The sequence below is a fragment of the Mastigoproctus giganteus genome, chromosome 9 (genome assembly GCF_048544385.1).
Source record: "Mastigoproctus giganteus isolate SK-2022 chromosome 9, ASM4854438v1, whole genome shotgun sequence".
Lineage (NCBI taxonomy): Eukaryota > Metazoa > Arthropoda > Arachnida > Uropygi > Thelyphonidae > Mastigoproctus > Mastigoproctus giganteus.
The window spans coordinates 63,920,381-63,947,045 of NC_143583.1; the positions used below are offsets into that span (position 1 = coordinate 63,920,381).

The 26,665-nt window shown below is 36.8% G+C and overlaps 1 protein-coding gene across 1 annotated transcript in view; it reads left to right on the forward strand.

The window, feature by feature from the left end:
• Positions 1-26,665, forward strand: part of mgl (low-density lipoprotein receptor-related protein megalin) — a 1,043,262-nt gene that overhangs the window by 946,386 nt on the left and 70,211 nt on the right. The window contains exons 73-74 of the mRNA XM_090381453.1: positions 13,467-13,687; positions 21,972-22,151. Coding sequence (XP_090237579.1) covers positions 13,467-13,687; positions 21,972-22,151 — 401 coding nt within the window. The remainder of the gene's footprint in view (positions 1-13,466; positions 13,688-21,971; positions 22,152-26,665) is intronic.

Sequence of the window (26,665 nt, forward strand, 5' to 3'; positions counted from 1 at the left end):
GACTAATGTTATTAGTGAAGGCCCCAAGGGTTCGGTGCTGGGCCCATTGTTGTTTTGTGTATTTATCAATGATATCAATGAAAGTATATCAGGCCTAATGTCCAAATTTGCAGAGATGATACAAAGGTTGGCAGGGTTGTTAATGACAGTGATGACAGTATGCTACTGTAACAGGATCTAGAAAAGTTAGGCAGAGGGGCTGAGAAGTGGCAACTAAAATTTAACAATGACAAATTCAATGTACTACGTATGGGTAGCAGTAACACAAGAGAAACGTACCAACTGTGTGGTACTACACTCAGGGAGGTGGATAATGAAAAAGACCTGGGGGTAATTGTGCAGTCACATATCAAGATCTCTGAGCAGCGGAGACAGGCAATCAGAGCAGGTCATGGAATTTGGCACCAAGTTACGAACAATGGCGGCAATTTACGAACGGTAAGATCTACGGACAGTAAGTATTAACTTTCAAAATCACTATCTAAATTCAAATAAACTAATGAGCTTGACTAGGACTATAAAGCCATTTAAAAAAAAAACTTGCCCTTAATGCCATACTGCACCAGTTTGTACAGCAGTCTTTTGTGTGCAACAGTATCAAAAGCTTTCCTGAAATCCAAGAATACGATATGCTAATGTGCTTAAAATTGATGAAAAATGAAGTGATTTTTGATATTTTTTCTATGATTGCAAAAAATCTTACTTATATTGCTATTGCTATTTTATATATTAAATTAAAAACACCTGCAAATGGTGTTTTTAATTATTTATGATATATATTTCAAATACTTTCAAGAATATGACTTTCATTAATTTTAAATTATATTAGCAGTCACAAGTTAGTAATGTACACAGTGTATTACCTTTTAGGCATGTTCAATGCTTTTCTTAAATTAATTTTTTTTATTATTATTTTTCTTTTTTTGTGATTAAGAGAATTGAAAAATAAATATAGCTCTCTCCTTTTCAATTAATTATCAAGATTATAACCTTATAGAAATTTAATAGAACTTTGTGGCTTTACATTCCCTAAACTTAACCATTTAATTAATTACAATTTTATAATACAGTAGAACCCAGATAAGAAATTTCCGCATAAGAAGTTTTCCCCTGTACTAGGTTTGGTTTCTTCTTAAGTCCCAATTTCAACACTGTATGTTGTAATGTATTATTTTCTCGTGTAACAAGTTTCCCGGGTAAAAACTTTTCCCACATAAAAGTTCTCACTAAACAATACACAGTGTAGTATTATAATAACGTTTTCCTGCTTAATACATTTTTTAAGTACAGTAAACCCTCAATTTAACGGACTAATAGGACAAAAGTCTGTTAAATCAAATGTAACCTGGGGAGACATTTTTTTTTTTTTATTGTTCTTAATGTAAAAAAAAAAAAAAAAAGCTTTAATTCAATATACAGTACAACACAATTTAAAATTATGTTGCAATTTTGCCTTTGATTTAGGGATATCAGAAACAGTTTGTTTTTTTGCACCTAAAATTTCACAAACACATGCTACTAAGACACCTTGTTCTAATTTCTCAATTAGCTCTAATTTCTGTGCCACATTTAAGTTCACATGCTTTCTTTTAACTCCTTTATCACTTGATTCCATTTTAAATTGTAAGGATTGCAGAATTATTTAATAAATAAAGTCATAATTCAGAAATCACAGAAACACTCTGTATACAACCTGCCGCATGATAGCTTGAGGCAGACTGAGACTGAAACAAATCGAGTTGGTAGACCTGCAGTTTAGTGTCCCGAGTCACGTTCAACTCGCAAGTCACCGCCTGCTGTTATCTGTAATCTGGGAAAACAGCTATTTGGACAAGTTTTCAGAAAGAATGAAAAACAATTTCTCGACTACAATTTCCTGAATTTGATTATAAAAATAAAAGTAGGTAATTATCAAAATAATAATGGAAAGAGGTAATTATTATTAATTTTTAATTAATAATAACACTGAAGTTTTGTATAACCTAAAAAAAATAATATGGTCGAGATTAATATGCACATTATTGTATTATTTGTCCAGTCCGTTAAATCATTTAAATGTGAAAAGTACAAACTAATATAAAAAAAAAAAGTCCCATTTTCTGTTAAGATCCTCCACTGACTATGGGAGCACTAGTTTAGCAAAAAGCTGTGAATCCTTTACTAAGGATGGTTTTATTAAACATAAGATAATACATTTTCAATTTTTGGTTTCAAAACCATAGGATTTTACAGATACTACATGTTACAGGATGCTACAAAAGGTTACAATGGGCCCAACACCAAACGCTGGGGGACTCCACTAATAACATTAGTCTGCGAAGAGCCGTACCCATTGATTACTGCTCTGTCTTCTCCCACTCACCAACCATCCCTTTCTCCATAGCAGCAACTTGCCCTTAATGCCATTAGCATTAGCAATGGCACATGATGCAAGAAAGCAAGCTTATATAGCATCAGCCAAAAAAAAATAAAATCTTATTTCACCCATCCCCTCGCTCCAAATGTTTGTCAAGTTCTGCCTTGAATATATTTAAGCTATCAACTTCTACAATGACAGATGGAAGTTTGTTCCAGCAATCAACCACCTGCTGGCTAAAGGCAAATTTCCGGGCGTCTATCCTACAACCGTCTTTTCTCAATTTGAATAATCAGGCTATTATTCTGAGCAAGAGGAAGAATCCCATCAGCATTGATCATGCTCAAACCATTCAGGGCTTTATACACCACAATTAGATCACCTCGCAGGTGCCTAGTCTCCAGACACTGTAATTTGCAAAACTTAAGCCTTTCTTCATAAGAGCACCCCTTTGTTCCATTCACTAATCTTGTTGCCCTTCTCTGTACTCGTAACAACAGCTCTACATCCTTCTTAAAATGAGGTCTCCAGACCTGTATACAGTACTCAAAGTGTGGTCTGACCATTGCCTTATACAAGGGGATAATCACCTCCTTATCCCTGCTAGAAAAATTCCTGTATATCATTGACAAGACACCATGAGCTACTCTTGCAGACCGTCTACACTGCTCATCATATCTGCCTGCACAATTACCCCCAGGTCCTTTTCATTCTCTACCACTGTCGGTATGGTACAACAGAGTTGATACGTTACTCTGGGATTACTGCTTCCCCATATATAGTACTTTACATTTGTCAATGTTAAACTTCATTTACCTGCCAACCTTCGTATCGTCTGCAAACTTGGACATGAAGCCTGATATACCATCATCAATATCATTTATAAATACAAAAAATAACAATGGACCCAACTGAACTCTGAGAGACTCCACTAATAACATTAGTCCACAAAGAGCAGTGTCCATTAATTACCACTCTCTGTCTTCTCTCACTGAACCATCCCTTTATCCATAGCAGCAATTTGCCTCCAATGCCACACTGCTCCAATTTGTGCAGCAGTCTTCCATGTGAAACAGTATCAAAGGCCTTTCTAAGATCCAAATATATGATATCAAAGTTATCCAGTTCCTTTGTGACTACATCATAGTATCCAATCAAATTAGTGAGACAAGACTTCCCCTTAACAAACCCATGCTGTGTCCAAGCTATAACTGAAGTCTTGTCTAGATGATCCTGCAATGCTTCTTTAACTAGTGCCTCCATTAATTTCCCTGGAACAGAAGTTAAATTAACTGGTCTGTAATTACTCGTGTCACCCTTCGATCCCCCTTTGTGAATTGGGGATACATTTGCACATCTCCAGTCCGTGGGAACCTCCCCTGAGTCCAAAGATGCTCTCATAATTATGGCTATGGGTTTGCTTAGTTGCTTTGCTGCCTCCTTTAATATAACTGGATAGATTCAATCCACCCCAGATGCCTTTCTTATGTTTATCTTCAACAATTTCTCCTCCACTTTACTCCCAGTTATTACAAGATTATCTAGCTTACTGCCAGAGTTGAATACACCTCTGGCATTCCCCTCCCTGAAAACTCCTCATGTGTAAATGTAGATGCAAAATATTCATTTAGTTTGTTAGCTACTTGAGCAGGATCATCAACAGTTGAACCATCGATATCAAGTGAACCAATCTGATTCATCCCCTTCCTTCTAGAGTTTACATAAGTAAAGAACTCTTTGCTGTTTTTCTTTGCATCCTTTGCCAAATATTTCTCGTAATCTGCCTTCGCCTGCCTAACCTTCTTTGTAACTTGGTTGCAGACCAGCTTATATCTACCATAGGCTTCTCTATCACATGTTAATTTTATATGTATCCCATGCATTTTTCCTCTGTCACATGCCTAATTAGTTCATCTGACATCTATTTAGGCCTAAATCTTGAACAATATTTCTTTGTTGGTATGAAAAGCCTAGTAGCTTCCAAGATTAATTCTTTGAATGCTTCCCATTTTGAATTTGCTGTTGGTAACATCATCAGTTGGGCCCATGGTATAGAATTTAAATACTGTCTCAGACCAACGTAGTCGCCTTTACGAAAGCAAAAACCCTTCCCTTTATCCTTGACGGTAGTTACCTCTTTGAGTAAATCCCACTTCAGCACACTGTGATGACTGCCAACTAGTGTTTCCTTTATCTGTAGATTCTTGATGCATGAAGAATCACTACTGATAATCAGTTCAAGAGTATTACTCCCTCTAGTTGCCTCCCGAACATGCTGTTCTAGAAAACAATCATCCAATTAATCCCCAAAAGTCTTGCTAGTGTGTGTGTGACCAACGCACAAATTCCAGTCAATCTCTGGGAAATTAAAATCCCCCATTATAAGACACTGATTTACTGGCCCACTCTATTTCTCTACACAATTGCCCATTATACTCATCAGATCCATTTGACCTATAACACACACCTACTCTCATTTTTCCTTTCCCGGTACTTATGTCACACCAAACAGACTCAACATTGCATTGTCCCCCAACATCAATTGGATGTAATTCCTTAGATTTTATGTGTTTCTTAACTAACAGCATGACCCCTCCTCCCTTTCTGTCCTCCCTATCCTTTCTGTACACGTTCTACTCCAAAAATTCCAGTTCTGCACTGCTTATGGCTAAGGGTTTGCTTACTTTCTTTGCTTCCTCCTTAATGCCATACTGCCCCAATTTGTACAGTAGTCTTCCATGTGCAACAGTATCAAAAACTTTCCTAAAATCCAAGTATATGATATAAAAATTAATTTTTGCATCCAGTTCCTTTGTGACGACATCATAGCATCCAATCAAATTTATCAGACAAGACTTCCCTTTAACAAACTCATGCTGTGTCTGAACTAAAACTGAAGTCTTGTCTAGATGATCAGGCTGTGCTTATTTAGCATTAGCATTAGTAGAGGCATTTGATGCAAGAAAGCAAGCTTATGCAGCATCAGCCAAAAAAAAAAAAAAATAAATAAATAAAAAATAACCACTTCCACTTCACCCCTCTGTTCGTTCTAAATACCTGTCCGGCTGAGCCTTAAACTTATTTAGGCTATCAACTTCCACGAGAAGGGATGGAAGTCTGTTCCACCAACCAACCACCCGCTGGCTAAAGGCAAATTTCCTCACGTCTATCCTACATCTGTCTTTCCTCAATTTGAATTTATGCCCTCTCAGGTGATTATTCTGAGCAAGAGGAAGAATCCCATCAGCATTGAGCATGCTTAAACCATTCAAGGCTTTATACACCTCTATCAGATCACCTCGCTGGTGCCTAGTCTCCAGACACTGTAATTTACAAAACTTAAGCCTTCCTTCGTAAGAGCACCTCTTTGTTCCATTCACTAATCTTGTTGCCCTTCTCTGTACTCGTTCCAGCATCTCTACATCCTTCTTGAAATGAGGCCTCCAGACCTGTATACAGTATTCTAGGTGTGGCCTGACCATTGCCTTATACAAGGGAATAATCACCTCCTTATCCCTGCTAGAAAAATTCCTATATATCATCGACAATACACCATGAGCTACTCTTTCAGCCCGTCTGCACTGCTCAGAAAACTTCATATCTGCCTGCACAACCACCAGTGACTCCATTATTTTCCCTGGAGCAGACGTTAAACTAACAGGTCTGTAATTACTCCTGTCACACTTTGATCCCCTTTGTGAATTGGAGACAAATTGGACACCTTGAGTCCAAGGAAGCTTTTATAATTATGGCTAAGTGTTTGCTTACTTTCTTTGCTGCCTCATTAAATATAACTAGATAGATCCCATCCACCCCAACTGCCTTTCTTATGTTCAACTTCAATAATTTCTCCTCCACACTGCTCTCAGTTATTACAAAATCATTTAGCTCCCTGCTAGAGTTTGATAAGCTTCTGGCATCACTTCTGGAAGAATAATGGGAGATAATTACCCTAAGGGTAATATCTCCCATTATACTTCCAGTTATTCGTCAAAGTTTGCTTTGCCGAATAACTGGAAGTATAACTTTGATTTTTGCATTAAAGCTTATACTTCCAATCAAAGTTTGCTTTCATTCCTTTTTCCTGTTGCATGGTTCATCTGTCTTTAAGCAGGTCTTTTAATTCTATTTCTATCTATTCTGATTACAGTTTGCAGTTATTCCTGGAAAACATTTCAGGTAAGAGATTCCCTGACTTAAAATATAATATTTCTAAAATTTAATATTTCTTAATAGCCTACATATTCTATTTATTATTCTATTTTTATTTGGTTAAATTCAAAACGAGGACGCATTCTCTATGGCTGACACAGATTCTCTAGGAATCAAGAGAAAATTTACAGTAAGTTAGCATTTAGGGGTGGTTGAGGGGAAGAAGAAGACAGAGAGTAGTAATCAATGGACACTGCTCATCGTGGACTAATGTTATCAGTGGAGTCCCTCAGGGTTCAGCGTTAGGTCCATTATTGTTTTCTCTATTTATAAATAATATTGATGATGGTATATCATGCTCCGTAGCCGAGTGGGCAGGAGCGGGAGTGCAGTAGCACACGCTCTTTGAGTAGACCGGGGTTCAAGCCCCTAACTGCTGAATACGGTCGATCTGCCAACCCGCACTGGACCAGCGTGGCAGATTATGGTCCATTTCCCTCAGCATGAATTGTTGAGGAGGCTTCCACCCTGCAGTGGGTTGATAATGGCTGCACTTTACTTTATATCATGCTTAATGTCCAAGTTTGCAGACAATACAAAAGTTGGCAGGGTTGTTAAGGACACTACTGACACTATGCTGCTGCAACAGGATCTGGAAAGGTTGAGCAGATGGGCTGAGAGGTGGCAAATGAAGTTTAACATTCACAAATGTAAAGTACTACATATGGGAAACAGCAACCCCAGAGCAACATATCAACTCTGTGGTACTACACTGACAGTGGTAGAGAATGAAAAGGACCTGGGGGTAATTGTGCAGGCAGATATGAAGTTCTCTGAGCAGTGCAGACGGGCTGCAAGAGTAGCTCATGGTGTCTTATCAATGATTTACAGGAATTTTTCTAGGAGGGATAAGGAGGTGATTATTCCCTTGTATAAGGCAATGGTCAGGGCACACCTTGAGTACTGTATACATGTCTGGAGGTCTCATTTCAAGAAGGATGTAGAGCTGCTGGAACGTGTACAGAGAAGGGCAACAAGGTTAGTGAATGGAACAAAGGGTTGCTCTTACAAAGAAAGGCTTAAGTTTTGCAAATTACAGTGTCTGGAGACTAGGCACCAGTGAGGTAATCTGATAGAGGTGTATAAAGCCTTGAATGGTTTGAGCATGCTCAATGCTGATGGGATTCTGCCTCTTGCTCAGAATAATCACCTCAGAGGGCATAAATTCAAATTGAGGAAAAACAGATGTAGGATAGATGTCTGGAAATTTGCCTTTAGCGACCGGGTAGTTGGTTGGTGGAACAGACTTCCATCCCTTGTTGTGGAAGTTGATAGCCTAAATAAATTTAAGGCTCAGCTGGACAGGTATTTTGAATGAACGGAGGGGGTGAAGTGGAAGTTTTTTTTTTTTTTTTTTTCTTCTGGCTGATGCTGCATAAGCTTGCTTTCTTGCATCATATGCCTCTACTACTAATGCTAATGCTAATTTGTCTGATTTTACGAATATTATATCCAATATGTCATATCCAAAGTCCTTTGATGCTTATCCTTTTAAAATATGGCAGTTATTTATCTACAGCTCCATGACTTTTGATCACCTTAGTTTTCCTTTAAATCTCTAGAAAAAAAAAAAAAAAAAAAACATGCCAACATAATTATTAAACTTGGAAATATATATTTTGACATTAATAATAATAAATATGTAGGTTCACATGGCATTTGAAAAACTTGTGGGCATCAGTTTTTGTAATATTTCCTAGTTATTGATTGATGGCGCCTCCGTAGCCTGGTGGGAAGGAGCAGCAGTGCGTAGCACACACTTCTTGATTAGACCGGGGTTCGAGCCCGTCACCACCAAATACAGAGGATGCGGAAAGGTCAGAGAATGACCACCGCATATCCCGGAGCAATATGGCCTTAGTTGCTAATGCTCCTAAAAACCAAACAACAACAACAACAACCTAGTTATTGATTTTGTAATTAGTAAATTAATAAGAGGAGTTTACCTCAATATAGTACGTGGAACACTTCCGTATGATACCCTCCAGAAATTAAAACGGAAAAAACGAAAAAATCGACAACTTACCGGTACATTAAAGTAAAATATAAATAATTAAATAATTAAAGTAAAATATAAATAATTAAATAATCAATTTAACACAATTCAAAATCAATTCAAAACAATTAAAATTCAAATTAACGCAATTAAAAGAATCTAACGAAAATATTCAAAACGATTTTCCTTCCTGAAGCTGACAATGCTTTTCGACCGACTGTCGTGATCACAGGAATGAAAATTACCGAATCAGGCTAAACCTGCAACTTAAATAGTGATTATATGTCTTCGCGCATGCGCGTAAAGGTCCACGCATCGGAGATCAAATATGGCCGCCGAACATTAACAGAATTCTCGTGTAATTTAATTTCAACGGTTTCTGCAATTAATAGTCGCGTATAATTACGTTGAACGTTAAGTATTTTGGCCTCGTTAAATAAAAAAGTATGTTTTTCGTTAATGGCATGAAACGCTAATTCTGACGCTGCTGAACGAGAAGCACGAACTGAGGCTTCGTGTTGATTTACACGAATATTAAGAGAAAACCGCGTCGAACCCTGGTAAGACGAGTCGCAATCACCGCAAGAAATGTTGTATACCAGATCATTAATTTGTGTTGCGAACGCGGAAAGAACCGAGCGATTGTTCAGTATAGTGTGTAACTTCCGTATAGGCCTAGCTATAATTTTAAATTCGGTATCTTTAAAGATACCGAATTTTTGGATTACCAATGGGTTTGAGCCTGAGTGGCTTAATGTCAGAGATCTATCTCTCAACGATTGAGCAGATACATTTGACACCTTTTCGTCCCCGTATCACATACTATGGGAGGTATTTAGACGATGTTCTAGTTATTACTGATAGTAGTACTATCCAAGACATTTTACATTCGTTTAATAATATTCATTCTAGACTCAAATTTACATTGGAAAGGGAAGATACGGATACTAAGTCATTAAACTTTCTAAATTTCACGCTTACCCGTGACTCGAACAAAATACAATTTAGCATCTATCGAAAACCCACAAACACCGGTATGCTTCTTCATTATAATAGCTACCACCCGTTCACCTACAAAAGATCGATTATCTTTAATCAATTTCTAAATGCCTATAAATATTCAACGACGGATTCTGCTTTGGACTCAGAAATACAAATATTAACTAGCAGATTCTTGAACAGGGGTTATCCCATTAACACAATAAATCGAATTAGGGTACAAGCTAAGGATAGGATAAAAAATACTACACCAATCAACAATAGTAATATCAAAAAATACTTTATTTCTGTCCCATATGTTGAACAGTGGCACAAACAACTTAACAGATTCTTTAAAGATACTGAATTTAAAATTATAGCTAGGCCTATACGGAAGTTACACACTATACTGAACAATCGCTCGGTTATTTCCGCGTTCGCAACACAAATTAATGATCTGGTATACAACATTTCTTGCGGTGATTGCGACTCGTCTTACCAGGGTTCGACGCGGTTTTCTCTTAATATTCGTGTAAATCAACACGAAGCCTCAGTTCGTGCTTCTCGTTCAGCAGCGTCAGAATTAGCGTTTCATGCCATTAACGAAAAACATACTTTTTTATTTAACGAGGCCAAAATACTTAACGTTCAACGTAATTATACGCGACTATTAATTGCAGAAACCGTTGAAATTAAATTACACGAGAATTCTGTTAATGTTCGGCGGCCATATTTGATCTCCGATGCGTGGACCTTTACGTGCATGCGCGAAGACATATAATCACTATTTAAGTTGCAGGTTTAGCCTGATTCGGTAATTTTCATTCCTGTGATCACGACAGTCGGTCGAAAAGCATTGTCAGCTTCAGGAAGGAAAATCGTTTTGAATATTTTCGTTAGATTCTTTTAATTGCGTTAATTTGAATTTTAATTGTTTTGAATTGATTTTGAATTGTGTTAAATTGATTATTTAATTATTTATTATTTTACTTTAATTATTTAATTATTTATATTTTACTTTAATGTACCGGTAAGTTGTCGATTTTTTCGTTTTTTCCGTTTTAATTTCTGGAGGGTATCATACGGAAGTGTTCCACGTACTATATTGAGGTAAACTCCTCTTATTAATTTACTAATATTATTATCAACGTAGAACATATTGAGTATTACAGCTCTGATTCATACTATCTGATTTTGTAATTATAAAGTAGGTTGGATAGGATGATTAGAATGAGTTTAAAGTTCAGCATCAAGGTATTAAATCAGCCCATCCAAGTCTAGACTGCTATATTTTGTTAGTAATGTGCCTCTTTCACAAAGAAGTGATCAGCTGAGTGACCTATGAGTGCTGGCATTAGGCAGAATACATCAATGTTTTCTGATATGTTTATTAATAATACCGATGATTTTAATGCTGATGCTGGCATTAAAAATTTCTGATGATATTAATGTAGGCAGGATATTTTACTATAGCAATATGACCAAATGAAAAGTTCTGCAACTTGGTTACAGTAATCCCCAGTTCAATTATCAACTTGTGGATTGCACATTCAACACTGCTGAAGAAGAAAAGTACCTGAGGGTTGTAATGCAATCCAACATGAAGTCCTCTCAACAGTGTAACAAATCTGCTGAAGTAGCACATGGGGTACTGCCAATAACATACAAGAATTTTGCAAGTAGATAAAATGGATGTTTCATGTTAGGAAAAATACTGAATTGTTTGAAGGAGTACAAAGGCGAACAGCAAGACAAGTTGATATATGGGTTACAGAGCCATATATTTAAAGGAAAGATTCTAGTTTTGCATAAAATGCAAAGTTTGGAAAGCTGAATCAGGTATATTTAAAACTTTAAAAGGGTTAAGAAAATTTAATGAGGGGCATATTTTCTCTTTCTGTGATAATTTACAAAAGGGAACATTGATTCATAAGGAAAAATAATTTTGACTGGTTGTAAGAAAATTTACTTTACTCAATGAGTAATTAACTGTACAGTTACTTCTTAGCCTTGTAGAATCAAGACAGATTATATAATTATTTGGAAGAAGCAGATAAAACACAAAACTATTTTTTTTATTTATTCATCTGCTTTATTTATTTACTTAATTAATTATGTATATATTTATTTATTATTTATATATCAGATGTTACATCTTTGCTTCCTTGCATCATTCTGCCATTTTTATACTAATACAAATGCTTATACAGTAATACTCCGACTTACGCGAACTCGGAGTTACGCAGTTCTTGATTTTTTCGTTTGGCAACACTGCCGCCCACTATCTTCAAGGTCGTTTTTCATATGCTATCGATATATGGTGCAACAGCGGAGAGTGAGAGCAAAAGATGAACAAAATTCAACTTTGCTGCTGCATGAGCTGCACACGTATACAAGAATTTTCATTCCAACTGTCATATTTATATGTGTGCGTTCGAATTCGTGCTCAACTTTTGTCGGAAATTACATCGTTTTCACGAATAAAAACACTTTCCAGGCTTTAAGGTTTCCAAAGACCGATTGACAATGATGGTCAGCGGGAATGCAGCTGGTGACTGCAAGTTAAAACCTATCTTAATTTATCGCTCCGAAAACCCAAGAGTTTTAAAAAATATATCTAAAATTAGCTTACCAGTGATTTGGAAGTCAAATCATAAAGCTTGGGTGACAGCTTCCATTTTTGAGAACTGGTTTGGTCACCACTTCATACCCGAAGTCGAACGTTATTGCAAGTCTAAACAGATTCCATTTAAATTGATCCTTCTTATTAACAATGCATCCGGTCACCCTCCTGCCACCCTAATTAATTTCGACCGACGTGTGAAAGTGGTTTTTGCCTCCAAACACAACCAGCTTGCTTCAACCGATGGACCAGGGAGTCATCAAAACATTCAAGGCCTACTACACGAGGTGTTTGTTTGCACATCTGAATGAAGCTATGAGACAAAATAGTAAGATATCTGTTAAAGACTTGGAAACAATTCAATGTTTTAGATGCCGTAAGAATCATTGAAGAATCTTGGGATGAAATTCACAAAAAAACATTGAATGGTGTCTGGAAGAAACTTTGTCCATTTTTTTTCAAAAACGAGACGAAAACAACGCCAGAAACTGATCATGTCGCTCATATGATAGAAGAAGTTGTTAATCTTGCCAGGCAATTAGATTTGGAAGTCAATGGTGATGATGTCAACGAGCTGTTGGATTCACATAGTGAGGAGCTGACAATGAATGAGCTCGTAGAGATGTGTGAGCAAAACGTCACTGAATTATCCGACACTTCAGACCCAGTTCCACCAGAAAAGCACATGACAATTGCAAGCTTGACAGAAGGTCTCAGCTCAATTGAAAAGGGCTTAAAAATTTTAGAAAACAGACTCCAACGAAGAACGCGTTATAACTACAAAGCAAGGAATAAAAAATTATTAGCTTGCTACAAAGAAATTCTGCGTGAAAAAAAGGCGCTGTCGTCAGACGAATTTGTTAGATTTTATGAAGCCATCGACATCGAAATAACTTTTTTACGTAACTCATTTATTTTTTTAATACATAATTTGTATTAATATGTATAAATAACTGCAATTTTATTAAATATTTTTCTTTTAAACTAGTGTTTTTGTTAGTCCTTGGTCCCAATTAAACAAAATTTATATGTATTTATATGCAAAGTTGTACCCCGACTTACGCGAATTCGACTTAAGCGATTTTCGTCGGACCCACCTATCGCGTAACTTCGGGGTATTACTGTATTGCAAAAACATATTCAAAGCATAATATAACCAGACTACTGGAGAAATATTTACCAAAGTATACATATTTTATAATAAACTGAGACTGAATTAGAACATTCTGTATTAGCTGAGCCTGTTTCAGATAACCCCTCTTTCTTGTGTTTTCTTATTATTCAACTTCATTTTAATTTAGAACAATGTATTGGACTGAAGCTGGATCAGCCCCTCGAATTGAAACATCATGGATGGATGGTAGTAAGCGGCGCCTTTTAGCAAATGAGAAAATGGGTTATCCTTCTGGAATAACTATTGATTATGCAGGCAATCACAGACTTTACTGGTGTGATACCAAATTAAATGCTATTGAATCCATGAAATCAGATGGCACTAATCGCATTTCTGTTATTAAGGGTGGTAAGTATGCTAGGTGGTTTTCTGCCTACATTGATTTTACTTATTACATTTCAGTTCATTAATAACTAATAACTGGCCAATCAAACAAATAAAGTAAAATAATGTACTTTAAGAGAAAAAGTTGCAAATTCTAAAGGAAATAGATCTAACTAATTAAACTAAATTAAACTAAACTAATTCCAAAAATACTAAAATTATTTCCATTATCATATCTCCATTAAAAGATATACTGAAATTTTAGTTACCTTATGAATGACCACTTTCAAATATTATACAATAATACATGTGCTATCAAATGTATAGTGTACTATATACATTCTGTTTCATTAGAAGTGTTTGCCTCTGAGAGAGTTTTCCTTATGGACCGTTTTGCTTTTCCTCCTAGGAAACTAGCAGTAATCTCCCATCATGGCAGTATTTTGCATTCGGTAAATATCTTGTGCAAGAAAGATAGGTGGAATAGGACCAGTGTATGTCTCCCAGGGATAAAAGTAGATAACACTGTAGAGCAGATATCATCTTTTAAGGGCACAAAAGGTGATATTGTTGTACCCATTGGCACTAATGATATTAAGAGATCTGAGAACTTACTTAACATGTACAGGGTAATGCTGACAAAAATCATGAGTTAGGATTGAATTTCAAAGTTTCTGCAATTCTTCTCAGACATGATGGGAGGGATTATATGTTGAGAGCCTTGTCAATCGGGTGCCTACGTAGCCAGGTGGGCAGGAGCAGCAGTGCATAGCACACACTTATTGATTAGACTGGGGTTCGAGCCCATGACCACCAAATACGGAGGATGTGGAAAGGGCAGCGAATGACCACCGCATATCCCCAGAGCAATATGGCCTTAGTTGCTAATGCTCCTAAAAACCAAACAACAACAACAACTTGCCAATCAATTCAGAACTGGAGAGAATGTGCAGACTCATCAGGTAGAATTTTCTGTGGTCTGTGCTCGTTAACAGGAGGGACTGTTTTTACCAAGTAGTAAGTGTGCTACTATAACAGGATCTAGATAATTTGGGCAGATGGGCTAAGAAGTGGCAACTGAAGTTTAACCTTGACAAATGCAAAGTACTGCATATGGGTAGAAGTAACCCCAGAGAAACGTACCAACTGTATGGCACTACACTTAAGGTGGTAGAAAATGAAAAAGACCTGGGAGTAATTGTGTAGTCAGATATGAAGTTTTCTGAGCAATAAAGATAAGCTGCCAGGGCAGGTCATGGGGTTTTGTCAATGATATATAGGAATTTTGCTAGAAGGGAAAAGGAAGTGATTGTCCCTCTGTATAAGGCAATGGTCAGGCCACGCCTTGAGTACTGCGTACAGGTCTGAAGGCCTCATTTTAGGAAGGATGTAGATTTGCTTGAGCGTGTACAGAGAAGGGCAACAAGATTGGTGAGGGGAATGAAGGGATCCTCTTACCAAGAGAGGCTTAACTTCTGCAAATTGCAGTGACTGGAGACTAGGCACCTGCGCGGTGATCTGATTGAGGTGTATAAGGCCTTGAATGGGTTGAGCACGCTGAGTTCTGATGGGATCCTTCCACTTGTTCAGATTACGAACCTAAGGGGGCATAAATTAAAATTAAGAAAAGACAGATGTAGAATAGATGTGCGGAAATTTGCCTTTAGCCAGCGGGTGGTTAATTGCTGGAACAAACTTCCATCTGTTATTGTGGAAGTTGATAGGTTAAATAAATTTAAGGAGAAACTGGACAGGCATTTGGAGGGAATGGTGTGATTTTTTTTTTTTTTTTTTGGCTGATGCTGCATAAGCTCATACACTTGCTTTCTTGCATCACATGAATAGAAGGGATGTAAGAATATTTACTGATGCTGTTGAGACAGTGATAGGTGAATCAGAAAGCTGGTAGCTTAGGGGGATACACAGACTAATAGTTACTCAGAGGTGAAAGTGATTCTTGCATTGATATTATTGGTGCATGCAGAAGTCTGGAAAGCAAGGTGTCTGGGATTTCAGGCCCCATGTGGGTCATCATCAAACAAATGAATACATGGGCTGTATTAGAGTAATAATTTTTTTTTATTAAAAAAAAAAAAAAAAAAAAATTAACTAAGAGTAACTAAGAGTAAGAACAGGTGCACCTACACCAATGCTAGAAGTAAAGTAAATAAATTTGATGAATTTGAAGTACTGATTAAGTTGCCGCATGCAGAAATTGTAGGAATAGCAGAGATGTGGTGTCACCCAGACATAAGTGATGCTGAATTTAATGCTCAGACATAAGTGATGCTTAGTTAAGAAGCATATTAAATCTAAGGCAGTGAATCCAGTTGACTTGGTTTATGAGTGCAATGTTCAGGCAGTTTGATGTGATATAAGTACAGGGAAAAGAAAATTTAGAGTAGGAGTGTTATAGGCCTAATGACTGTGATGAGTTTATCAGACAGCTATACTGGGAAATAGAGTGAGCCAGCAAATCAGAATGTCTCATAATGGGGGATTTCAACTTTCCAGATGTTGTTGCATGCAGAAATTGTAGGAATAGTAGAGATGTGGTGTCACCCAGACACCACATCTCTGCTATTCTACAATTTGTGGGTTGGTCACTTACACACTAGCAAGAATTTTTGTGGATTTCTGGGCTGACTGTTTTCCATTATAGCAGCATATTAGAGAGGTAAAAAGAGGAAGCAATACTCTTGTCCTATTTATCAGCAGTGATTCTTCATGCATTAAGAATTTGTAAGTAAAAGACCCACTGGGTTGCACAATCACAATTACTAATGTGAAATTTAATTGGAGACATAACTACTGTTAAGGGTAAAGGGAAAGGCTTTTGCTTTCATAAGGGTGACTACAGAGTTGTCAGACTGTTTTTAATTGTATGCAGTGGGACCAAATGATGATGTTACCAACAGCAAATTCTAAATGGGAAGTGTTTGGGGCAGTAATCGAAGAAGATACTAGGCTTTTCAAAGCAAACAAAGAAATACTGTTCAAGGCTTAGATCTAAATGGATGTCAAATGAACTATTGATATATGTGGCAGAGAAAAAAAGTACATGGGATGCATATACATTATCAAGTGATATAGAAGCCTATGGTACATATAAATTAGTGTGTAATCAAATCACAAAGGAGGTTGGGCAAGCTAAGACAGATTATGAAAAGTCTCTGGCAAAGAATGCAAAGAAAAACAGCGACTTCTATGCTTATATTAACAGTAGAAGTAGAAGGAAGGGGTTGAATCGCATTGGGCCACTTGATGCTATGGCTTAACTGCTCATGACCCTGCTCAGGTTGCAGGCAAATTCATTAGGTATTTTGCATCTATATTCACACATGAGGAATTCTTTAGGGAAGGAGATACCAGAAGTTTATCAAACCCTAATGAGGAGTTAAATGACTTTGTGATAACTGAAAAGAAAGTGGAGGAGAAATTGTTGAGGGTGGACATAAAAAAAAAAAAAGGTACCTGTGCCAGATGGAATCTATCCAATTATATTAAGGGAGGCAGCAAAAGAGGTAAGTAAACCCTTAGCCACAATTATGAGAGCATCTTTAAATTCAGGGTAGGTCCATATGGACTGGAGATGTGCGGATATATTCCCAATTCATAAAGGGGATCAAAAGGCATCAGGAGTAATTAGAGACCTGTTAGCTTAATGTCAATTTCAGGGAAAATAATAGAATCACTAGTTAAAGAAATAATACCAGACCATTTGGACAAGCATGCAATTATACTGCAATCACAACATGGATTTGTCAATGGGCAGTCTTGTCTAACCAATCTAATAGGTTACTAACAGTAATGCAGTGACCAAGGAACTGGATGAAAAAAATAATACTTATACTTTTGAGATCATATACTTGAATTTCAGGAAGGCTTTCAGTACTCTTGCACATAAAAGACTTGTACAAACTGGAACAACCTGGCTTAATGCCAGGTTGTTCAGTTTGTACAAGTCTTTTATGTCCATGTTACATTAAGGGCATGTTACTGCTTTAGAATAAGGGATAGTTAAGTGGAAGAAAATCTAACACCAGTTACCATTTGGTTAAAATGTTGTTGTTTTTTTTTTTTCCTTGCTCTTAATTAAGAAAATTTATCAATTATATTGTCATAATTTATAGTTTGTTACCTCCGACTCTGTTTTTAATTGTATGCAGTGGGACCAAATGATGATGTTACCAACAGCAAATTCTAAATGGGAAGTGTTTGGGGCAGTAATCGAAGAAGATACTAGGCTTTTCAAAGCAAACAAAGAAATACTGTTCAAGGCTTAGATCTAAATGGATGTCAAATGAACTATTGATATATGTGGCAGAGAAAAAAAGTACATGGGATGCATATACATTATCAAGTGATATAGAAGCCTATGGTACATATAAATTAGTGTGTAATCAAATCACAAAGGAGGTTGGGCAAGCTAAGACAGATTATGAAAAGTCTCTGGCAAAGAATGCAAAGAAAAACAGCGACTTCTATGCTTATATTAACAGTAGAAGTAGAAGGAAGGGGTTGAATCGCATTGGGCCACTTGATGCTATGGCTTAACTGCTCATGACCCTGCTCAGGTTGCAGGCAAATTCATTAGGTATTTTGCATCTATATTCACACATGAGGAATTCTTTAGGGAAGGAGATACCAGAAGTTTATCAAACCCTAATGAGGAGTTAAATGACTTTGTGATAACTGAAAAGAAAGTGGAGGAGAAATTGTTGAGGGTGGACATAAAAAAAAAAAAAAGGTACCTGTGCCAGATGGAATCTATCCAATTATATTAAGGGAGGCAGCAAAAGAGGTAAGTAAACCCTTAGCCACAATTATGAGAGCATCTTTAAATTCAGGGTAGGTCCATATGGACTGGAGATGTGCGGATATATTCCCAATTCATAAAGGCGCCTCCGTAGCCAGGTGGGAAGGAGCAGCAGTGCGCAGCACACGCTTCTTGATTAGCCCGGGGTTCGAGCCCGTCACCACCAAATACGGAGGATGCGGAAAGGTCAGGGACTGACCACCGCATATCCCGGAGCAATATGGCCTTAGTTGCTAATGCTCCTAAAAACCAAACAACAACAACAACAACCAATTCATAAAGGGGATCAAAAGGCATCAGGAGTAATTAGAGACCTGTTAGCTTAATGTCAATTTCAGGGAAAATAATAGAATCACTAGTTAAAGAAATAATACCAGACCATTTGGACAAGCATGCAATTATACTGCAATCACAACATGGATTTGTCAATGGGCAGTCTTGTCTAACCAATCTAATAGGTTACTAACAGTAATGCAGTGACCAAGGAACTGGATGAAAAAAATAATACTTATACTTTTGAGATCATATACTTGAATTTCAGGAAGGCTTTCAGTACTCTTGCACATAAAAGACTTGTACAAACTGGAACAACCTGGCTTAATGCCAGGTTGTTCAGTTTGTACAAGTCTTTTATGTCCATGTTACATTAAGGGCATGTTACTGCTTTAGAATAAGGGATAGTTAAGTGGAAGAAAATCTAACACCAGTTACCATTTGGTTAAAATGTTGTTGTTTTTTTTTTTTCCTTGCTCTTAATTAAGAAAATTTATCAATTATATTGTCATAATTTATAGTTTGTTACCTCCGACTCGATAAATAATAATGATAAATCTGACATTTTGTCTTGCATCAAATTATTTGTTAAATAGTTTTTTGTTCTTTTTAGTGCCGAAAAAGACCATTCACCACTTGTGTTTGTCACAGGCATTGTGAGAAATATTTTCAGATTTATTGTCCATGTCCGTAACACATTTATAATCACCTCTCACACATTCTGTACCGATAATTCACTGTGGTCAACTGCTTTCTTGTGTCCATAGCTAGTGGAAAAGATTAAGGCATATTCCTGTGACACTGACAATACACCATAGTGAACCTGTGTTCTTCTGTAAGCACCCTATTAGAGAATTAGGGGAGAGTGATTTTCCTTTCCTGGAAATTCATCTGTTGTTTTGCAGAAATGAGTCATCCACATTTTCAGTAAATTTCGCCTGTCTCTGTTTACATGGTAGGTACAAGTGGGCCCTAGTTCGGATCAGGGTATTAAAAAAAGAAATTACTTTTAAATAATTGAGATTACAGAGGCCCCACGAGGTCCCCTCTGTGGTGAGGAGGCAAGCGCCTCATGTACCTGTTCATAAGTACAGCCCTGATACCACACAGTTGGTATGTTATTCTGGGATTACTGCTACCCATATGTAGTACCTTTCATTTGTCAACGTTAAAATTAAATTGCAACTTCTCAGCCAATCTGCCTATTTTTTCTAGATCTTCTTGCAGCAACGTACCCTGATTACTATCATTAACCACCCTGTCATTCTTTGTATCATCTATATGAAGAGATATTTATCCAGTATGCCTTCATTAATATCATTAATATTGAAAACAGCATTGGATCCAGCATTAAACTCTGAGGAATCCCTCTAATAACAGTAGTCCCAGAAGAGAAGTGTCCATTGATAACTGCTCTTTGTCTTCTCCCACTCAATAATTCCATTATCCATAGCAATAACTTGCCCCTAATGTCACGTTACTCCTTTGTACAGCAGTCTTTTTATGTGGAACAATGTCAAAAGCTTTTCGGAAATAATAGTATATGATGTCCAAATTATTTTTTACATCCAATTCCTTTGTTACTCCCTAATAGTATCCAGTCAGATTGGTCAGACAAGGTTACCCTTTAGCAGATTTATGCTGTGACAGAAGTATGACTGCATTCCTGTCTAGATGGTGCTGAATTACTTCTTTAACCATAATGACACTCCATAATTTTCTCTAGGATGAAGTCAGACTAATAGGTTTGTAATTACTCACTTTACCCTTTGATCCCCTTCTTGAATTGGGGTTACATTTGTAAATCTCCATTCCTTAGGGACCTCCCCTGAATCTAAAGATGTCCACATAATTATTGGCTAAAGGTTTACTGATCTCTTTTGCTGCCTCTCTCTTAGTATAACTGGATAGATCTCATCTGCTCCAGGTGCCTTTTTTAACATTTAAATTTCAACAATTTCTCTTCCACTTTCCTCTGTATTATCATAAAATCATTTAGCTCCCTGTTAGAATTTTATACACTTCTGTTATCATATCCTTAAAATGTTCCCCATTTGTGAAACTAGGTGAAAAATATTTGTTCAGTCTCAGCAACCTATGCAGCATCATCAGCAAGAAATATATTTGTATGTAGCAGAGCAATGTGTAAGAAAATCATGAGAAGTTCTCAGTGTTTTCAATGATTTAAATTTAGATGAGTGGTTAACAACCATTGTTAGGCTATATTGGTTTAAAATTATTTGGATCCGTCACGTATATAGTCTGAAAAATGCTATGTTTAAATGTTTGTAAATGTAAGGACTTACAATTGGGAAACAGAAACTCAGGAGTAAGGTTGAGGGTAAGTTAAGGTAGTTTAGGATGAAAGTTCATCCTTCACTGAATCACTTGTGCCAGTTAAATATGGCCATTCTACCAAGGCATCCATACACTTCATTCATCTCTTTAACTGTTTCCAATGCATTTAAGTCCTGTCTGACACAATAACGAATCACATATTGCTGTTCAATCTGTATGTCTGACATGATACTTACTTCAAAATGATCATCAGTGACATGTGGCTAAAAAAACTCTCTTCACACAGCACTAGCTCGACAAGTGCTCGACAACTCTCTTCACACAGCACTAGCTTGGCATGCACACCAGAGTCTGCTCAGTAGTGATCAGAGAGAGTGCCTGTGGTGGCAGTTACGGAAAGTTTGCACAGTAAACATAAAATCTTGCACCAGTCCACAAATTAAATGATCACCCCTCGTAGTATATAATTTATCATAATTTAGTTTAATTTTCATTGGGAAGTGACACTTGTGCTTTAGTGGTTGTGGAGGTGACTCGTGTTTACACTACTGAGAGTGATTGTTGCTTTTTTTTATTTTTTTATATTTATTTTATAATTTTGTTTTAACATTGGGATGTCTTGGTATACAGGTAACTGGTTTTGTGGTAAATATTGTTTTTTTTTTTTTTTTTTTTCATAATAGTTTATTGCCTTACATCAGTGTATGTTATAAATCATTGTACATAATGTTTCTGAATTATATGCATATAAGTAATATGAATTATAATACAATTTTCAACAGAGATTAAAAGAGATTTGAAATATGTAATTTAATTTATTTTTTCATTTTAATTTCCTAAATTGTGCTATTCTTCTTAAAATTTCAAATAATCATGATAAAAAAAGAATATTTTTTATTGTTTTGTTTTAAATATTAGAGTTGCATCATCCAGTCAGTCTAGACTTATTTGAAGACTATATTTATTGGGTAACAAGAGATACAGGTGAAATTTTGCGGCAAGATAAATTTGGACGTGGAGTAAAGGTACAAGTTCGAAGGAGTCTGGAAACTCCCACAGATATTAAAATATATCAGCCACATAAATATAACACATCAGGTACTTTAACATTTCATATAAAACTTTAATTTTTTTATTGCTATTTAAAACAGTCTGATGACTGAACTGAATTTATAAGTTTAAGCTGTACAATTTCAGTTGCAATGTTTAAAATTTTTTAACTTGAATTTTATGCTGACAATTATGATTAATTTATATATCAAAAGGGCTTTTATGATACTATACAGTGTTTTATACTAGAGTCACTTAAAAAATGCCTGCAAAAATTTTTGCTATTTTAATTTGAGGTTTTCAGAAAAATTCATTCAGCTTTGTGTATCATATTCTGTGACTACAAAACTGAATGAATTGAACTGAATAGATACTATTTCATAGTATATGTTTATATCATCCCAAATTGATATATTGACTTCCTTATTTTTTCTAAGTAGCAGAGAAAGTTGGTCAGCCATGACATGGAGCACTGGTGAAGAAACAAGCATACCACATTAAAACTGAGTCATGATAAATCCGTAGAGAAGATCTACTCTCTCTCTATCTCTCTGATGGAGACACATGGACACTCAGCTTTGAGAGGAACACAATAGCCATTGGAGAATGTGCTTTCTTTGTATGGCTACTGTAGTGTACATGATGACACACTTTCTTGGCAATCAATGAAAACTTCCAGTAAGAGTATAGTAGTTGCTAAATAGGGACCAATTGAATTTTGATCAGATTGATGATCCACATCATGCTGGATGCCTCACCTGCTTACTGAGAGAGAAGGAAACTCAAAAGTTTGCGTAACACAGAGAGGGGTACACATAGTAAGATTCCTCTCACAGACTGTAGCAATTATTGAGGTGTGGATGAAATACTTTTGTGCTGAGCTGAAATGGCAATTAGCAGAGTGGTATTGTCCACCCTCATTAAGATCCTCAAAAGGCTTGCAAAGAGCAAAGCAAATTGAAAAAAAAAATGTTACCTTTGTATACAACAGAGATTGTCCTGATCATTCCTCAAGTTTCTGTGGGTGAAACAGGTAATAAATAAGGCATTTTTACAGAAATCCAGCTGACAATCTGCAAGATGTAAAGAAGTTTCCTTAGGAAAGTACCTTGATCATGATGAGGATGCATCCTTCTAAAAAGCTGACATTAGCAGGGGTTATGAGCAGGGGTTACTCATAAGAGCACGGGTTACTCATAAACTGGGAGTGGTCTCCCAGTTGTAAACTCCCATATTTTGAGACAGAGAAGGAAATACTGAAAGAGAAATGGCGAAACAACTAAAAAGTGCTATAAAATCATCACTAGATAGGTTAATATATAGGGTGGCTCTTAAAGCTCGAATGATAAACTGTATAATTTGCTTACATTTGTTTCAGTTGTGAATGATCACACTGAATGATGAGCCTGTGGAAGTTACTCTGCTGTGAAGATCATTAGCAGTGAGAAGTTACAAATATGTTTGGTGTATATTGCACAGAACAGTCCCTAATTACCAGTAAAAATTGTTCAAGAAAAGATTGCACTGAATCTTTTCAGAGAATTTTTGAATCAACAATGACTGCAGTGTGTGAAAAGTTTACATTCATCCCAAACAAATCTCTGCACTGCATTTTTGTCTCTGGTTCCAAAACTCAGTATTCAACACATCTTGAATAGAAATCACTGCCATCCTTCCAAAACAGATCTTTCAGGCACTGAGTGAGGATGATCCTGATTGATGGATGGAGTTCCATGAATGAGCATTGTGCCGAGAACCTTAAAAATGAATTGTCACTGCATGCAGTGAGATAACAGTTGAAGAAAATTGTGGTTTTCAGAACAACCAACCATGCTTTTCAGTATTGTGGCTAATTTTCTTGTGCTAGGCAAATTTAATTAATAAAACATATTACTTGTCCAAAAGTAATCCTAACTTGATTAGCCCATCTAAGAAGCAGGGTGGTAGTTATAGCTTGGTGTAATCTTTTGAAGGATTAAATAAATGGCACATCCTTCTCCTTCGTACAAAATACAGGAACTTTTCCAGCAGGGACAAAGAAGTGGTCTTCCTTTTGTATAAGGCCATGGTTAGGCCAAATCTGGAATACTGCATACAGATTTGAAAACCTCAATTTAGGAAGGACATAGAGTTGCTAGAAAGGATGCGGAGAAGAGCAACAAGGTTAGCTGGGGGGCACAAAAGAATATTCCTACCAAGTCCTCTGTGAGTATAGTGATTTCACCACCTGTCACTCTGGAGAGGTCTGGGTTTGATTCCTATCAATGATGGTGAAATTCTAAAGTTCTCTTCAATTAAGGCAATAATTAGCAATATCAGGTGGAGGAAATAGGCCCACCATGAGTTATTTTGGGGTTTTTCAGCTCACACAATGTGAAAACTGGCTTGTGAACATACGCACTTCTACAAACATAATATCAACGGCATAATATAGCCTAAGTTGTGGATGTGTTTAATAACAATAAAAATATAGTCCTACCAAGAAAGACTAGGGGTTCTGTAAATTGGGGTCTCAGAAAACTAGGCATCTGCATGGTGACCTAATTGAAGTGTATAAGGCTTTCAAAGAGGTACATTGAATGCTTATGGCATCTGTACTCTTTCTCAAAGAAATAAATTTAAATTGGAAAAGAATGGTTGTAAAACAGATGCGCTGGAATTTTCATTCAGCCAAAGAGTAATGAATTAGTAGTAGTAGTAGTGGCATGTGACGCAAGAAAGCAAGTGTATGAGCTTATGCAGCATCAGCCAAAAAAAAAAAAAAAAAAATCACACCATTCCCTCCAAATGCCTGTCCAGTTCCTCCTTAAATTTATTCAACCTATCAACTTCCACAACGACAGATGGAAGTTTGTTCCAGCAATTAACCACCCGCTGGCTAAAGGCAAATTTCCGCACATCTATTCTACATATGTCTTTTCTTAATTTGAATTTAAGCCCCCTTAGGTTCGTAATCTGAACAAGCGGAAGGATCCCATCAGAATTCAGCATGCTCAACCCATTCAAGGCCTTATACACCTCAATCAGATCACCACCCAGGTGCCTAGTCTCCAGCCACTGCAATTTGCAGAACTTAAGCCTCTCTTGGTAAGAGGATCCCTTCATTCCCCTCACTAATCTTGTTGCCCTTCTCTGTACTCGCTCAAGTAACTCTACATCCTTCCTAAAATGAGGCTTCCAGACCTGTACGCAGTACTCAAGGCATGGCCTGACCATTGCCTTATACAGAGGGACAATCACCTCCTTCTCCCTGCTAGCAAAATTCCTATATATCATTGACAAAACCCCATGACCTGCCCTGGCAGCCTGTCTGCATTGCTCAGAAAACTTCATATCTGACTGCACAATTACTCCCAGGTCTTTTTCATTTTCTACCACCTTAAGTGTAGTACCACACAGTTGGTACGTTTCTCTGGGGTTACTTCTACCCATATGCAGTACTTTGCATTTGTCAAGGTTAAACTTCAGTTGCCACTTCTTAGCCCATCTGCCCGAATTATCTAGATCCCGTTGCACACTGCCATTACTGTCATTAACAACCCTGCCAACCTTTGTATCATCTGCAAACTTCGACATTAAGCCTGATATACCTTCATCAATATCATTGATAAATATACAAAACAACAGTGGACCTAACACCGAACCCTGTGGGACTCCACTAATAACATTAGTCCAAGAAGAGCAGCACCCATTGATTGCCACCCTCTGTCTTCTCCCACTTAACAATCCTTTTATCCATTGTAGCAACTTACCCTTAATACCATTCTGCTCCAATTTGTTCAATAGTCTTCCATGCACAACAGTGTCAAAAGCTTTCCTGAAATCCAAATATATGATATCAAAATTATTTTTTGCATCCAGTTCCTTTGTAACCACATCATAATATCCTATCAAATTTGTCAGACAAGACTTTCCCTTAACAAACCCATGCTGTGTCTGAATTATTGCTGCAGTCTTGTCTAGATGATCCTGCAATGCATCTTTAACCAGTGACTCCATTATTTTACCCGGAACAGAAGTTAAATTAACTGGTCTGTAATTACTCGTGTCACCCTTCGATCCCCCTTTGTGAATTGGGGATACATTTGCACATCTCCAGTCCGTGGGAACCTCCCCTGAGTCCAAAGATGCTCTCATAATTATGGCTATGGGTTTGCTTAGTTGCTTTGCTGCCTCCTTTAATATAACTGGATAGATCCCATCCACCCCAGGTGCTTTTCTTATGTTTAACTTCAACAATTTCTCCTCCACTTTGCTTTCAGTTATTCCAAAATCATTAAGTATCCTGCTACAATTTGATAACCTTCTGCCATTTTCAAACCTTAATAATTCCTCATGTGTGAATGTAGATGCAAAATACTCATTCAGTTTGTTTGCTATCTGAGCAGGATCATCAACAGTCGAACTATTGATGTCAAGTGGACCAATCAGATTCATCCCCTTCCTTTCAGAGTTTATATAAGTAAAGAAATCCTTGCTGTTTTTCTTAGCATCTTTTGCCAAGAATTTTTCGTAATCTGCCTTCGCCTGCCTAACCTCCTTTGTGACCTGATTACAGACTA